Source organism: Ornithodoros turicata, chromosome 10 (genome assembly GCF_037126465.1).
Source record: "Ornithodoros turicata isolate Travis chromosome 10, ASM3712646v1, whole genome shotgun sequence".
Taxonomy (NCBI): domain Eukaryota; kingdom Metazoa; phylum Arthropoda; class Arachnida; order Ixodida; family Argasidae; genus Ornithodoros; species Ornithodoros turicata.
The window spans coordinates 17,171,547-17,187,712 of record NC_088210.1 but is presented as its reverse complement, the minus strand read 5'-3'; the positions used below and the strand labels follow the sequence as shown (position 1 = coordinate 17,187,712).

Sequence of the window (16,166 nt, the reverse complement as noted above, 5' to 3'; positions counted from 1 at the left end):
CAATATATAGCTTGAGTACAAAATCAATACACATACTCTGGCTCTCTCTGGCACTCTGGTGTGACGCATACTACACCCTCATAAACACAAATCTCCACATGAAGGCAAATAAAAGGAGCCTCTAACCTAGCTGTCTTCTCAGACGGCCCCTGCCTTCACTCTGAGACATTAAAACACTTCCAATACAAACAACACACACAGGCACAACAACAAGAATAATAATATACATATAGGTAGGAAAAATCTATCCCCTCCCATTTCCATCCCTTTTACTAGCACTACTCCTCTCCTCTTTATTAATCCCTTCCTTTCGAAGTCCATCCCTGCGACACCTCGTGTGGTGCATGAATAATTTCTCCTCGCCCATGTCCACACCTGTCCTTTTATTTTATACCTCTGAAGACTACCCCAGCAGGCGATCTATCGCATTCTCCTACTCTGTCGATTCTAACGGAACACTCTAATGCAAGAATATGAAACACAATAGACATTAGCACTTAGGTTGGATATATTCAATACGAATTCCTTTGCGTTGTATGCGAACCATGATTGAATATATAGTTCGCTCTCAATAGTAAAACAGAAAAAGACAAGTGCCCGAGACGGACGTGTAATATCACTGGTGAGGGAGATAAGGAGTTCCCCAGGAGAAAAATGCAGAACCTGCCGTGTTGACGGTGAGCACGATCATCCCCACCAAGACAGCCTTCACAACGACAGCGATTAACACCTGCAAAAATGAAACGCGCGTGATAAGGTAAGAGACAGTGGAACATATGCACTCCTGGACATTTTATTACGCCCTCTCGTTCCTTCGGTATACCACACGACGTGGCCCAGAAATGTCCAGCTTTATCTACGGAACCCTGCTTGGTCACGAGGCATATAACATGCTTGATTACACAGGACGTAGTACTTTCCTTTCCGTTTTTTCTTCTTATCATATGCCCCTGGTACGAATGTCGAGGCACCGCCCTCTCGGCTGATAAGATATTTTCTAATCAGCCGACGGACAGGTCGAGCATTCTGCTTTCTAGTATAACGACCTGTTTGATGGTTTAATGCAGTTTCATGAAAGGTATGAGGTTGAACGTCAGGCTGAGGACCCAAGACGCACATTGTCCGGAAGGGTAAGCAGTGGTGTTTCTAGGCATTTCTTTGGTGGAGCTAGATTTTGACCATGCGAGCAGTTTTGTCATACCTAGAAGTCCAAACCCTAGCTAATTTGGGGACAATGCAAGTGCAGTAGAGAAAGATGTGGTCCGGATAATTCAAAGCCACCACAATGCAGGCAGCTTGGGGAGCACACCTGCAGCAAGCGACATCACGGCGGACCGTGGCAGCGTGCATGACTCAGTACCTTATCAGTTGATAGGGAGTGGCAGATCCAGTATTTTGGAAGCCACGTAATTTGTAATTATGCAAGTCATCACCTTACCACGTTACTGCTTTGTTATTAATTCTGTAACTACGTGCACGTACGCTTTGTATTTATCCGGTGGTTCTCGCCTTATTCATTTATTTTCTCTATTACGTTCCATGTGTAGTTGCATACGCCTACTGCTGCTCCTACTGTGCTTCACTGGCCCTCATTCTACGGCACCTGGAGCCGGAAGTATCTTAAATCAATCAATAAATAAAATCAACGGTCTACTCACGCAGTATTGAGCCGCATCCGACGAATTAACGGAGCATCTTCGCGGCATGTGACAAGCACAGATGCCGAAAGGATGTCAGTCCACGGCCCCTCGATCGCTCTCTGCGCTTCGCTTCGGCAAAGAGGAGCGATCGAGGGGCCGCGGTTAGTCGCTCACGAGCGCGGGGCCAAGGGTACCCTTATGCATAGAACCCTTCTGTGTCGCCTCTCAGCCCCGCAGTTCCCCGTGGCTCCACCCGCTCAGTACCCGCGACAGAACTGTACACTCCGCGTATCTGTCATAACGGAGGTGGATTCATTACCAGACAACGATCCCTCATTATGTCTAATATTTTGGGATCCCGGATACCGGTTGTTTTCCACGTTCCGACTTTTTTTTTTTCGTTCCGTGGTAGCGCTGCGAAGCTACTGGGGCTATGAGCGGAGTAAAGGCTTCGACAGGTGGAGAGAGAACAGCAGGAAGGAGTGGGGGACCGGGGGAGGGGGGGGTAGTATGTGTCCTGGGCTGGACTTCAGGGGAAACTGTGCCGACGTTCGTCTGCAAGGTCTGCCGAAAAACCCAGAGAAATCCTCAGACAGCACAGCCTGTGCGGGGATTCGAATCCACCTCTCAGTTTCGACGTGGAAAGCGATAATTTTGGAGCTGTTCCAGAAATTCTGTCACTTTTCTAAAAAAAAAAAAAAAAAAAAAAAGGCCATTTTGAATGGCCTACAATTCTTTGTCCTCCGTTGCTTCTCAAGCACCCTATAATCGCGTGCACCGGTATATACGCATCTATTTCTTTCCTTGCCCGGTGTCGGTAAGCGGGCTTCGATTTTTGACTCTTGTGGGTGTGACGCACGCGAGGGAGCTCCGTGCATTGCTTAGGTCTTACAAAAGGTATCGAGGTATCGACGGCATAGCACACCGTCCCCGTGGTCGTGAACAAAATAAAAAATAAAAACGACTGAGTAGAAGTAGTATAGAAACCAAGCGATTCAACCATCGTGTGGTGTTACAACGGTTGGCTTAAGTTTACTCGGAAGAAGAGGCAAAGTCAGCGAAGCACCCTTTCGCTCAAATTTACAGTATACTCGAAATGACTATATTGAAACTGGTAGGTCACTGTGCATCGCTACAGTATAGGCACGCGTAAGGTTCTACAGAAAGAGTGCATCCTTACCAGTTTCCACATGGTGACATCAGCGACCTCGTGAAGAATCGCCAAGGGGACAGAAATAGGCATGACAATGTTGGTCGACGCACCTACTACCACAGGGATCGCGTAGTACATGGGGTTGAGGCTTGTGCTGGCAGCCTGTGAGAAAGCCAGTCGTGTCAAGATTACTGGTAATTAATTACGACACCAAACAGTGTCGAACGAAGCGCAGACAACGTGGGCAAACAGAGTAGTACAGAACAGGGAGAGGCACAGTTGCGAGCCTGGAAGACACAAGCTTACAAAAATAACGCAAGTCTCAAGAGGTGTGCGTTCTTGGGAGAACAGAGAAGCCTTGACGAAAGATTGAAGCTGAAGAAAGAAGCACAGAGACCAGATTGAAGCTTACTTGAACCAGGCCGCATGTCACAAAACATTTCCAGGCCTTGGTAGCTACAATGCGCCAGAAAAACCCAAATCAAACCAAACAAAACATTTCTACCTTTTCACACAGTTAACTCCGGCCACCGAGTGCGTGCATAGACTATTTTAAAGTCATTTTAAAAGTCATTTAAAGCCATTTTAGTCATCATAATTTCTGGAAGAACCTTCTAAAACAGAGTTCAACGAACAATGTATTCCACAGTTTCAGTACCTCTAATAAGCATTATTTCGTTGCCCCAGGATTGTGTAACGCTTTGCTATATTAGGCAGGCTACGAGATTGATGCTGTGCGTAGGAATAATTTGCTATTTTGCCTGCGTCACCTTTTCTGCGCCTGCGTCGTCTGCACATCGTCGAACGCACTACATGAGATATTCGAGACAACACGTACGATATCATTGATGATGGGCATCATTATTTGGCAAAGCGTGTTGCTATTCGTAGTCTCGGCGAGGACAGCTGAGACGACGGCCAGTACAGCTTGCACTTCCAGAGCAGAATAGCTACTCCAGAAACCAATGTCGAACGTCCTAAATAACTCGCCGATCATGTCAAACGTCTGCAAAATATAGTTTCATGGAAGCGTTTCAATGTGGGAATGGTGCGGAAGGTGCATGTACATACCTCGATTGTTGAGGAGATTATCCGTACTGCTCCCAGGATGAACAGGACCCCCCATGGCATCTGGAAGCTGATACTGCGAAGACTTAACGGCTTTCGGTCGAAGGCCTGACGTACTGAGATATCCAAAAGCACCATTCCTGATAAGATGTAAAGCTGGGCGTTCCTGTGCGTTTGAGGATGCGTTAGAAATGTTTGTGAGGACCACAGCAAATGCACTCACATGGTGTCGTGTCCAACGTACACGAAGGAATAGTAGGAAACGCAGAACAGTAGGACATAGCAGCCATACAGGTGATCCGTGGCACTGAAAGTAGAAATAAGTGCTCTTTGAAAGCAGAGGTGGACATTATATACGGTTCATCGCCGTTAGGGCTTGGGGGGAGGATTCGGGACCTGTAGTCGCCGGAAGCAATCGGAGTCACAATTGTGCGTTTGATTTCAAGGACTGTGACTGGTAACTGTGACTGGCAAGTTGCATTGTCCGACGGGTCCTACCAGGAATCCCTGCATTGCTCAACCGCAGACAGTTGCTTGATTGAGAAAACAAACACTTGGTGAGGATGGTGGGCTCTGAAATTCACCAGCTGAAGCCACCGTGTGCAGCGACAGCTTTATTTTGGTGTTGATGACGGTGTTGATGACGGAGTTCGTAGAGGTTCCTTATTGGTGTGATCGGCTGAACAAGTTATCTACTATGCGGCAATCACACTGGAACTTTTGCCTCGCGAATAATTTTCATATTATAGTATTAGCTTCTATAATAGCTTCTATGTCTTGTCCCACTGCGGTAGCAAAAGGCACTTCGGCTTTCAAGCGTTCCCCTCCGGTAGCACGAAATAGTATAAAGAGCACATGGGGAAGTATTGTTCCGCAACGCAGCAGCCATTATGGCTCCAACCCTTCCACGACCGTTGAGACTCCTCAGTGATGTCCTCAGTAACTTCGGTAGTGCTTTGGGCACGCACTACAGATCCTCAACACCGCTCGTGCATGAAGCACTGCGACATTGCGACATCCTTAAAAATTGCCGTATTCTTAAACGGTCCTCGACTCCAGTGAGTGAGGGAAAGAAGTGCTCCTCCGCTTGAGGAGTCGCTACAGTGTAGCACTAGCACCCGAGGACTCACCCTGTACGATTCGTCTTACCTCAGAGGACCTAGGTATTTCAGCTTGTGCTGCGCATGATCCGTAACCGCCAGGTGCTCGTCGGAGTTGACACCAGCTTCGCTGCAGTAATCGTAGGAAGCATTCAATAAGCTTCGCAAGTCATATCTGATTGGATACTTACTAGCGCGAAAGGTGATCGTAGTACAAGTAGATATACACAAAGGTGAATGCCAGTAGGGATCCAGGAAGAGTGAGAATGAACCAGTGGCCACAAGTCAACTGCTCTCTGTGTGCCTCCACACTATAGATGAATTGGTATACGGCAATTTGGCTTATAGTCTCTTCAATCTTTGGATTACTGTGAACTACAAATTTACTACAAATATCCTGCATCACAGTAACGTTGCTGACACTTTTTGTTTCCCTATTTTATGAAGCCGAACATTCATGCACCATGCCGTAGGCTTTGTTTGGTAATGTGTGCGCGATGACTCCTACAAATCGGGGTATACCTTTATCGATATTCATAGATATTTCTCTAAAAAAATCACCCAAATGTTCCCTTTTCTTTCAACCATGCCTTCCCATTTTTTTTAACATTCTGACATGGGGTGGAGGCATCAAAGTATTGCACCGCGTACGTTCGCTCAAGCGCAGAACTTGAATAGTAGTTCTTGCAGTGGTCGCATGTGCCTTATGCTTCTGGTTACGCTATGATACTCAGCGGTGGCTCAAAAAAATGGCGATAAGACAAGTACACTATTTCTGAACTGGCAATTGGTAGACATTTTTGCACGGCAACCTAGAAAGTCCATAGGGCATCCTCGCCAACATCAACATCAACAACATTCGTTCATCAACGTTCATCCAGCATGATCATCTTGTTTTTTTTTTCTCCTGAGGTAACTGCAATAAAAACAAACATTTACTGCATCTTATTGAAGGCCTCCTGAGCTGGAATGGATAAAGCACTGGAGATGTTCCCGAGCACGGCCATAAGAGAAGGTCCCAATATGAAAGCGTTGTGCAGATCTGTACGTTGCCTGTGTGACGCAACAAAAACAGTAATATGAGCCAAACGGCCGGGAAGGTTCGTTCCGGAGCTGATGGTACCTTGAGACGGATATCCTGGCGTCAGGCACTCTCGTTTCGCTCCTCGTCGACACTGCACCAGCGGAAGTCTGTCATTAGGATCCTCCCCCAATTCGCTGTTATTGCCTATAGGGTCACTAAATAGAGGTACAGAGCAGGGTTGCGGAATGGGATCACCCATTCCATTCCAATTCCTCGGAATGAAAAGGTATGGTCGCTTCCCCGCAATTTCACCGATAAAAGAATTAGGACCGGTAACCGTACTAGCTAGCCCAGCAGCGCTATAGAGACTGACATTACCCAGCACGGAAAAAGCACAAAGACAAGGTTATTTCGCCCTCCTCCTCTCCTCCTCTCCTTCCTCCTACTTTTCATTGGCATCATCATTACAGGAGTTTTCCGGAGTAACTGGTGCAAGTGATGTGAGGTTGCGGACCTCACAATAGTCAAGCCAAAATCTCCATTTTATTTTTTTCTTAAAGCCAAACCAAACCATGCCCTTGACTGTGTGGCACCCAGACCGTTACATTCCAATACCATTCCCATTCCATTCCCAGGACAGTTTCCGCAACTCCATTCCAATTCCATTCTGGGCTCCGATAAATCTGGAATGATTCCGGGAATCATTCCAACCCCGAAGTGGCAACTCCGCAACCCTGGCACTCAGGCGCGAAAGACGCAATTAAGCGTTCCCTCCCTCTCTCTCTCCTCCTCAAGAAGCGCGACAATGCGGAGATGCCTCTGATTGGTCTCCGCAAACGATTCGTCAAATCAATGCGAGAGATCGTTCGAGGCAACCGATCCGAGGCCTCACGGCGTTGTCGCGCTTCTTGAGACGGCGGGGAGGAAGGAAAGCGTAAATTGTGTTTTTTTTTCTATCGATCATAAATCACGAACGACGTAATGGATGAATTCCGTCCCTTTTGCGTTGGTGTCAAGGTAACTGTATCTTTCATTCTGCGTGGATAGTTTTTTTGCATTTTAGTGCCCATTTAACAGGAATTATAAAAATGATGAGTGGAGGACGCTACGTTGCGAGACACTTCTTGAGCCACACCATGTCCACTTCGTGGACGACCTTTGCCTCAAAGATTCGCTATTACTCGCTACTCCGCTCCTATGTCACAGTGCGCTTCCTACGCCATAGCAGCGGATGAGGCTAGGCCTCCAAGGTCAAGCCGCTCCTCAGAAAGCTGAATTTAATCCAGGGTGTTTTTGTAAATTGAAATACTGCCATGGCGCTAGTATTCTTCGACGATTCTCGACTCGACCATGCCTCCGTGAGTGGAGGAAACAAGTGTCCTTCCATTTGTAGGACCGTGTAGCACTCGAGCTTCGCGCGAAGGATTTCCTCTGCACGGAGGGCGTTCCGAATCAAAACCGATTTTTGAGGCACTTACTCGTGGAGCAGCTCGAGTCTAAGGCCGAGTCGAGGACTGTCTGAGAATACGGCCGTAAATGTAATTTCCTTGCTCCTTGGACACCTCAAAGACGAGACAAACCGCAGGTACAGTACAATTGCCCCTCCTGAGCCCGCCTATGTAGGGGTGCTAGAAATACACCGTTCGGGCAGAAAGAGGCCGCTTCAGGACGACAGAGGAGAGAGCGAAAATCAAGAATACATGGACATAGGGGCGTACTTGTCCCCATTGTCCCACCGGACGTGAAAAGTAGCCGCCGGCCCTTCTCGGGTACATGCCCTACCTGTACTGTATCGTCCACGTTGGACGCTGTCGTGACTCCTTGTGGGATGCCGCATGCTGATGCGACGTGGATATTCACTCAGCTCGTACTGCCGCCATGGACTTGTATGAGTGTGCTCTTCAGAAGGCACGCACACGCGGCGTTCCGGCACCATCCGGCCACCACGTGGTACGCTGTGGACAAATGTTTCGGTGTGCACAGAAGTCCTGCACACACGCTAGCGGTTGTGACTGAAAATGAAGGCTAATTTGCTCATTTCACGCGATCTCTGATAACCCCTTTGTTGTCGCTTTGTTTCACTTTCACGCTCACATTCCAATATCAAGAGTCACTCGATTATCTACTTATCTCTTTTAAGGCGAAACTCGTACAGGTTGGGACAAAAGTTTACGGAACACGCGAGCGGCGTACTTTTTCTTCGGTGCGACACCCTAGCGGCCACCGGAAGCGGGTGAGTTCACTGTTTCGGAGGGGTGGAAGGGTGCGCCGTTAGCGACACACAGCGGTAGCTTCCATCACAAGACCACACAAGCGGCACCGGAACTACCACTGTGTGTCGCTAACAGCGCACCCTTTCACCCCTCTGAGACAGTGAACTCACCCGCTTCCGGCAGCCGCTAGGGTGTCGCACCGAAGAAAAAGTACGCCGCTCGCGCGTTCCGTAAACTTTTGTCCCAACCTGTACTCTGGGAACGTTACAACTGATCTAGAGGAGGTGCGAAATTCGCCGTCTTTGACAGCGGCCTGATATGCAACAAGTAGCAGGAGCCCTTAGATAACCGTTAGTAGAAGGAAAGATTATCGCTTTGGGCCTGTAGCTAGCGCGTGAGCGACGTGCCTATAATCTGCACACCCTCTAAAAGCCCTCTGCTCCTTCAAAGAACGTTTTGGTGACCCGTGCCCATGACTCAGTCCTGCGCGCTGCCGTAGCAGTAGCTGTGGCAGACGAATTACCAGTGCCCAATGAGAGCGTATACAGCTGCTCCACACGCAGGCCTGGTGCTACGCGGGGTCTACTGACCTCACGTGAGGGAGGATCAAGGCCCGCTTGCACGAACGTTCAACAGATTCCTCAGTGACTTAGTCCTCCACACCTCTCGTGCATAGTGCAATACCAATGCTATTTAGGATGCCACCGAGAAATACATTCAACATTCGCGCAACCGGGTCTGCGCCTGGTCGATTGCTGCTTCCTCCGGGCGCTTTTGTGAATTCGATTATTGGTTTGATTGAATGACGATAAATATTGTGCACGACGACTCATGATTGACTGCCTGATGAATGATACAGGGCGTGGAGCAATGTTAAATGTCACTTCTCGTGCTCCTTTGAGCTCAACGCAGAAGTAACAATGCGGTGGACAAGAAACAGCACCTACTTCTTTTCTTCGGCTTCAATGTCGACCATAGATCCCTTGGCTGATAAGTTTTGCTTCAGGATAGACGTCACAGGACCAACTGAAGTACCGGAGCCCGGTACGTGACATATCGTACCGTCTGATAGGAAGGTTGCCTCAGATAATTCCACTGCCCTTGGAGGTTCGTGGTGCGGCTCCTGGAAGAGGATTACGCTGCATGAGCCATATGGTTTCTTCGTTTAGATACTGGCTCTGAGGAACCGAAGCAAAACTCGCAGTGTCTCGATCAGAACAAATAGTTACGCTGTTACCCTTGTGGTCATAGCAGCTATGTTGTTACCGCTGTCCAGTTACCATCGTTACCATTAGTGAGTCTTCCTGCGTCGCTTTTACTCCTGGAATTCTTTTAACGGAATTACATGCAATTATCTCTTACAGATATTTACCATAGGTTGAAAACGAATTCCTATAACGTCTGTCTTTATAATATCCAGGACTAGGCTGTGGTGCACTGGACTGACAAACCTCGTCTTCGTCAGGCAAACGAATCTGCAGCGTTTTGCGAACGGTGCCCGGCGGATCAGACTTGATGTCTGACATGTCAACATGTCCGTCAACGTCATCTCCGTATTTTCTCTTGGGTAGCTTGATGATGCTGGATTTCGATGGTCTCCCCCTTGCGAGCTTCGTGCAGATCGAACGGCTCAGTTCTTGCATTACCTGCGCCAAGAGGCAGCTCACTTTGACAAAGTGTGCAGACAATATTTACTCTAGCTGTGTTTAATGCTCGACGCCTTTACAGCAAAAAGGTTTGCTGCACTTTAATGTGGGTGACCGTCAGTGCTGTATATCAAGTGGACTCCCAAGGTGGCGGACGCAATGCAGACGGGGGAAGCTGACTCATGTTTACGCTGTGACTCGGAGGCGTCATGTGTCCATCAAAGCCAATCACACACGTCTTTAGATTTGTGGTCGCAGTTGACCTGTCCCGAAGTATAGGTGTCTAGATGCCTCACTCACTCGACGTACGTTCGCTCGAACTTCGAACACAAGCCTGGTGCGCACTATTGCGTTTCAGTACGTCCGTCCGTCAGCGTCTATTCACGTCCGCACTTTTGCGACACTGTTCTACGAGAAACGGCTTACAGCCGACTCAAAAGGAGATAAGAGCGCTGGGCGGTACGGTTACCAGGGCAACGACCGCAATTTCTTGTGTCGCTCCGTCCAAAAGTTAGCTCTGCGAACCTATGCGTCCGTCGCCATGCGTCAGTCAGCGACGGACGCATTGAAACGCGATAGTGCGGACCAGGCTTTATAGTAATGCGTTCAATCTGCTAGCGCTGACCTCCAGATGAGGAACGGCCATTCATATGTAGTTTAGCGGATCTAGAAGTCAACTGAGAGACACTCGGACAACTGTAAGACGTCAGTTCACATAAAGTCAGCGAGCGCCGGTGGCGGGTGTGATCATTCTTTCATCATTGCTTGGTCGTTGGTGAGGCTCAAATGTTGCGTCCGACTTAATTATTCGTTTGGCGTCTGCAGTTTATGTTGACAGGTCTGTTGGGAGAGTATCCGCCTTCTGACATCAAGGTTTCGAGCTCGATCCCAGCAGAGGACGCCATCATTTTGGTGGCAGGGTACAAGTTGCTTAGACACGCCGTCTACCGCCAGGAACGTTAAATGCGGTGTGCAGTATGCTGAGCTTTGGGCGCGTGTTCAAAAACCTTTTTAGGTACAGGCAAAAGTAATCTACAGACCAACCACTGTGGCGTAGCTCATGACTGTAGTTGCTCATAGTTAGGATCATAGTTCACGACAATAAAATCAACTATCAATTGTCAATTTACGTTACTGAACAACTGTTGCTTACCTGATTTATCTTTTCCAAGGTACCGTTCTGGTCGATGCTTGTGCTACTACCCATTGATACACTGCTCCAAGCTTTTTCTGCTTGCGAGTTCTCTGTTGACGCCAGCGTCGTCGTGTCCAAAGTAGCCCAAGAATCCAGTGGCTTGAGCTGAGAAAGTCAATAAATAGTTAATAGAAAGTTGAAGCGGAAGCCTACAGGTCGGAATCCGTCGATATTTCAAACAGCGACCCTTCTTCTACTGGTATTAGTAAAGGTACCACAAGAACTATTGCAGACCGGTAAAAATCCAGCGAACCGGTAGCGAAGTATGAAGGGAATTGCCTCAGGACGAGGGCCGCCGATATTTCGAACAGGGACTGTTCCTCTTCTGCGCCAGAAGAATAGTCCCTGTTCAAAATGTCGGCGGCTCTCATCCTGAGGCAATTCCCTTCATAGAAGAACTATTGGTACCGCGTATAGTGAAGAAATGTGTAGCGCTCCTCGTAGTTGTACCATCAGAGTGTGCAAGGGTTGCAAGGTGCTCCCTCTGGCCCGAACTGGTGGGTTACCAGCACAGGAATAACCTGCACGATCCGATCCTTCCGTCGTATAGTTATGGACGGAATTAAAAGGAAACGGAATGTATGTTAATTTCTAGTATACATCAATGGACGGAAGAAAACTTCGACGTAAGCTCCAGTAAGCTTGGAATAGAGGTGAAACGCTTCATCCCCGCGACCTCTGTGCCAGATTGTGAGGCGCGTATATAGCCCTCCAAGAGAGGAGGCGGAGGAAAACTCACATCGTCACCTGGAAGCCGTATCTGAAGCACCTTGTGGACTGATTTATGCCTTGCAGCGGACACTACATTGTCCTCTTGCTCGGTCTGACGGAGCGCTTGTCTGGTACCGACCTCCGTCGCAGATGCAGCGATATATTGGCGACTTAATTCATTTATTTCCTGTTTAAAATAATGCGTTTATCATTAGCGAAAGTAAAGTGTTACACAAAAACTTTGGGAGGACCTCAGCGAATGCCTGAAGGACGTAACCCATGTCCGCTTCTTCGGCAACACATGGGAGGGGTTCGATGGCGTTCGAGGTAGTGGCAATCGCTGTGCCGTCGGACGTCAGATCACGATGGGTCCCCGGATCCTTTCCGGTCAGTCCTTCGTCTGCTTGATTTTTCTCTGGACTTTGGGTTCCTGGTGTATCTATGATCCTCCAGGAGTCGACCTGCGTTACCCAAAAGCTAACAATGACGGGCTGGTTATAGCACTCGAATGCAATGCAGTACATGTGGGTAGTTTAGCGGATATGGAAACTCCCGAGAGTGCGCCACGATTGCAACGATCTCAAGTGTGCTCTGAACGAACCCTCCCTTTCCCTCTTCTGTTACACTTCCATGGGGCCGCCTACCCTAACTTCTAGTGAGAGATCTCCACGATCGGGCGTGGCAGATCTGTCAAAATGGCTCTACCAATGACACGGAAGATATGCTCTCGACTGGACTACGCAACTGGACAACGTGTTCCCGGCATGTGAATAATATGCGACGATAGGCGCGGTGTTGAGTTCCTCTTCTTGAGTCAATGTAACTTACATAGTCTCTGGACGTGCGTTGACGAAATGCCCTCCGAATAGAGCTCGTGGGCATTGTTTCGTCTGCTGCTGCCATGGCGGTAGACACGCTTTCTATATCAGCATCGTCGTAGGCTCTCGTGGAAATGCGATCTTTCACGTAATCCTCGTATGTCGGGGAACCGATTTCTTTCATAAGCTGCACGAATACATAAGAAAATAAACGCGATGGAAGGATAGTGTGATAAACTGTTTCCCGTCACAGGGACGCCCTACAACCTATCCCTCAAGGGGCCGCTCGTGGCAGAATCATTGCCTTGTCCTGGTTACAGGCCCTGGGTAACATCATTTTAAGGTCATGTGGTCTAGCATTGCGTTCGCCTGGTATGCTATCGTCTTTGAAGAAATATGTCGTATAGTGAATCACTGCCGTGAACAACCCTTGCCAGGATTGGCTCTATACTATGTGCCTCAGAGTACGTTTGAGCTCTGAGGAGCGGAACAGTAACAGTTTCAGATGCGCGATGACTAACGGCACAGATGTCGCGACGGAAAATACTGCATTTTCTGCAAGCATTTTAGGGACTTTGTCAAACCATCGCTCTTTATGACCTTGACGTACAGAGTTTCCGGGTACAGAGTTTCCGGGTTTCCGGGGCCTCGAGCGGTCGTATTATCGAAACCAGAGCCGCGCTTCGTCTTATATTTTGAGAAGCTTTTTGAAGAAAAAAAAAGAAAACAGTTATACGGAGAAATCTAGAAGCTTCAGCGAACAGGTAAGGAAGCTCTGGACGAGAGCCGCCGATATTTGGAGCAGAGACTGAAGAGGAGACAGAACTGAAGGGGAATAGTCTGTTTGAAATATCGGCGGCTATCGTCTTGAGACTGTTCAATTGTGCGGAGTAATCTATGTAGCCCGATAGGTGAAGTAGTCGTTCCTGTTGGTGTTGTGGCGGTAGATGTAGACATGCAAAGGCGAAAACTCCAACCGACAAGCTCAAATTGGAATAGCCATGCAGCCCATTCCCATGATTTCATTAATGCCCGGAGTCTCTAGCCAAACTATGACTTTTCTGCAACGTTAAAAAATCAAGAGTTACCTCCGCCATTCTGTGCAAGAGGGGGGAATCGTCTCGTGTGAAGGCGAGACGTCGTGTAGACAACGAGATGGCAGATGTCTCCCTGTACATCATAATGCTGCTGGCGTCGCAGGGAGCAGCTCGGTCCATGTTGTCTCGGAATATGACACACATGATTCGATCCATGACGAACAGAAGAGGGACAGCAAGCACTGTCTGCACAGCGTACAAAATATAGGGCTCACAACAAATAGCGGTGCTGGCGAGGGTGCATACCTGAGGACACAGCATGGCGGAGATAAAAGTGGCGGCGCATATAGTAAAGAAGAACCTCCCGTGACGTAGCCCGTATTTTTTACCAAGGCCATAGGCGAAGCGTGATATTAGGGACGTTCTACTCTCCAGTGAAATCACCAGCATCGTAAGCAAGATCACCTCGATCCCTTCCACCTGGAAAAGAACCATTCTCACACTTCCTTCTACACTCTTAAAAATGAACTTCACCTCATAGCACGCTCCTAGCCAACCATCATCTCGAATGATATCGTTATCTGCCCTGATTTGTAGAAAACGGGAGGCGTACGCCTTTTCTGTGACAATTATGAACAGCATAAGTGTCACAGAAAAGGCGTACGCCTCCCGCTTTCAACAAATCAAGGCAGATAACGATATCATTCGAGATGATGTTTGGCTAGGAGCGTGCTATGCGGTGAAGTTCATTTTTAAGAGTGTAGGAGAGGAGTCAAGATTTTTATCATAACGGAACGAAACACGACGACAGCGGTACAAGACAGACGGGTATTTCCTAAATTCGCATATTTATTTCTAACGATATATTTTGTAATCGGTAGGGCTCTGTAGTATAGGGCTTTAGTAGTGGCTCTGTGGTACTGCAGAACGTACAGTAAGATATTCCTGAACAAACTGCTCAGGTGACATAACGCCGCAGAGGGGAAGGTCGACGACGTGCAGGAAAGCACCCACAGGTACCGGCAGTGAGCTGAGGGTCCACACAGAGAGGGAGAGGAGGATGCAGTAGAGGCAGCGGCTCCTTACGGATCCATTATACAAGATGGGTGACAAGCAGAGAGGCATCAAGATGCCCAGATGACTGAGACTTTTACAGTCCTTGACCTGCTTTGTACCGTGTGCGACCCAGCTCCGGAGAGAATGGCGACGTCCTTCCGTTGCTGGAAATGAAGAACTGAGCTTACTCAACGGAGAACTCTGCGCATAATCTATGGTTTTGCTGTGCGATGATCTGTTGTAGAAACAGATCTAATCTTGCGCACGTTGTTCCATGGGTGACTTAGCTCAGCAAGCAACCTGGTTTTAGAATGGGGCACTGTTACGCGCTAAACTCTATAGTGATATCTTAGCTATGTCGTTCTAATAGCAGGTAGCTGTGGCTGGAAGGACCAATTGATAGTAGTATACGCTGCTACCGTCAAACACAAGAGGGAACCTCGCCTCAGTCGCTACGATAAAGCTAATTCAGGTTTCTATTCCGTTTTCCTTACATATAAAATACTCACAGTAATTTTCTTGCGTGTCGGACTGCTCGGTGTCCATCGATACGGATATGGGGAACCGTAGGGAGTTGCAAGTCCTGAGGTTCGTTGTGCCGACCACAGTGCTGTGCTTGGCGAGCAGTTGTCGAACAGGCAACGCGCGAGAGGTTACGATAGCAATGGCTTTAGCTACGGCTAAGGCCGTGCTGTGTAACGTGCCTCTTCTACTTTTTCTTGATCGCACTTTCTCGCATCACTACGAAAGGCGATTGGCCAGGGTTATGCTATGCATATGCATGCTTGCCGGATGGGCCGACAACGGCAAGCCCTTTCACCATCACAACCACAACCACAACCGGATGGGAGGTACCCGGGTTCGAATCTCGGTGCCGGCTGTGCTGTCTGGGGTTTTTCCTGGGTTTTCCTCAGACGCTTTCAGACATATGTCGGCACAGTTCCCTTAGAAGTCGGCCCAGGACGCACATTCCCCCAGGGCGTGAGTCGTGACGTTGCCCACATACGTGTGGCCGACAACGGCAAGCCCTATCACCACCACCACCACCGGATCCGAACCCGGGAGGTATGCGGGTTCGAGTCCCGGTGCCGGCTGTGCTCAATAGGATTTTTCCTGGGTTTTCCTCAGACGCTTTCAGACATATGTCACCACAGTTCCCTTAGAAGTCGGCCCAGGACGCTCATTCCCCCAGGGCGTCAGTCGTGTCGTTGCCCACTTCTGTGAGGTAGACAACGGCGAGCCCTTTGAGCACTATCAACACCCGCCACCGATTGCCGTCGAGACTGGTAGGTACCCAGGTTCGAATCCCGGTGCCGGCTGTGTTGTCTGGGGTTTTTCATGGATTTTCCTCAGACGCTTTCAGATAAATGTCGGTACAGTTCCCTTAGAAGTCGGCCCGGGACTCACATTCCCCCAGAGCGTTAGACGTGATGTTGCCCACCTAAGCATGGCCGTCTACGGCAAGCAGTTCCATCACCACCACCACCACCATAAGATTCCTAGTA

At 48.7% G+C, this 16,166-nt stretch overlaps 2 protein-coding genes across 2 annotated transcripts in view; one reads left to right on the top strand and one right to left on the bottom strand.

Moving 5' to 3' along the window:
• Nucleotides 1–301: 301 nt before the first annotated feature.
• On the bottom strand, nucleotides 302–15,359 carry LOC135370209 (uncharacterized). Its single transcript, XM_064603913.1, has 20 exons — nucleotides 15,171–15,359; nucleotides 14,539–14,825; nucleotides 13,912–14,085; nucleotides 13,657–13,851; nucleotides 12,579–12,755; nucleotides 12,002–12,211; nucleotides 11,779–11,937; nucleotides 10,998–11,144; nucleotides 9,650–9,844; nucleotides 9,146–9,321; nucleotides 7,768–7,940; nucleotides 6,085–6,136; nucleotides 5,901–6,014; nucleotides 5,153–5,272; nucleotides 5,011–5,091; nucleotides 4,085–4,168; nucleotides 3,865–4,027; nucleotides 3,632–3,799; nucleotides 2,821–2,955; nucleotides 302–730 (listed from the first exon to the last, which is right to left on the bottom strand). The coding sequence occupies exons 1-20, from the start codon at nucleotides 15,205–15,207 to the stop codon at nucleotides 617–619; spliced, it is 2,961 nt and encodes a 986-aa protein (XP_064459983.1). The 5' UTR covers nucleotides 15,208–15,359; the 3' UTR covers nucleotides 302–616.
• The window catches only part of LOC135370210 (uncharacterized), a 33,455-nt gene continuing 18,345 nt past the window's right edge, over nucleotides 1,057–16,166 (top strand). Inside the window, exon 1 of the mRNA XM_064603914.1 lies at nucleotides 1,057–1,130. The gene's annotated coding sequence lies outside the window, so the exon portion shown is untranslated. The remainder of the gene's footprint in view (nucleotides 1,131–16,166) is intronic.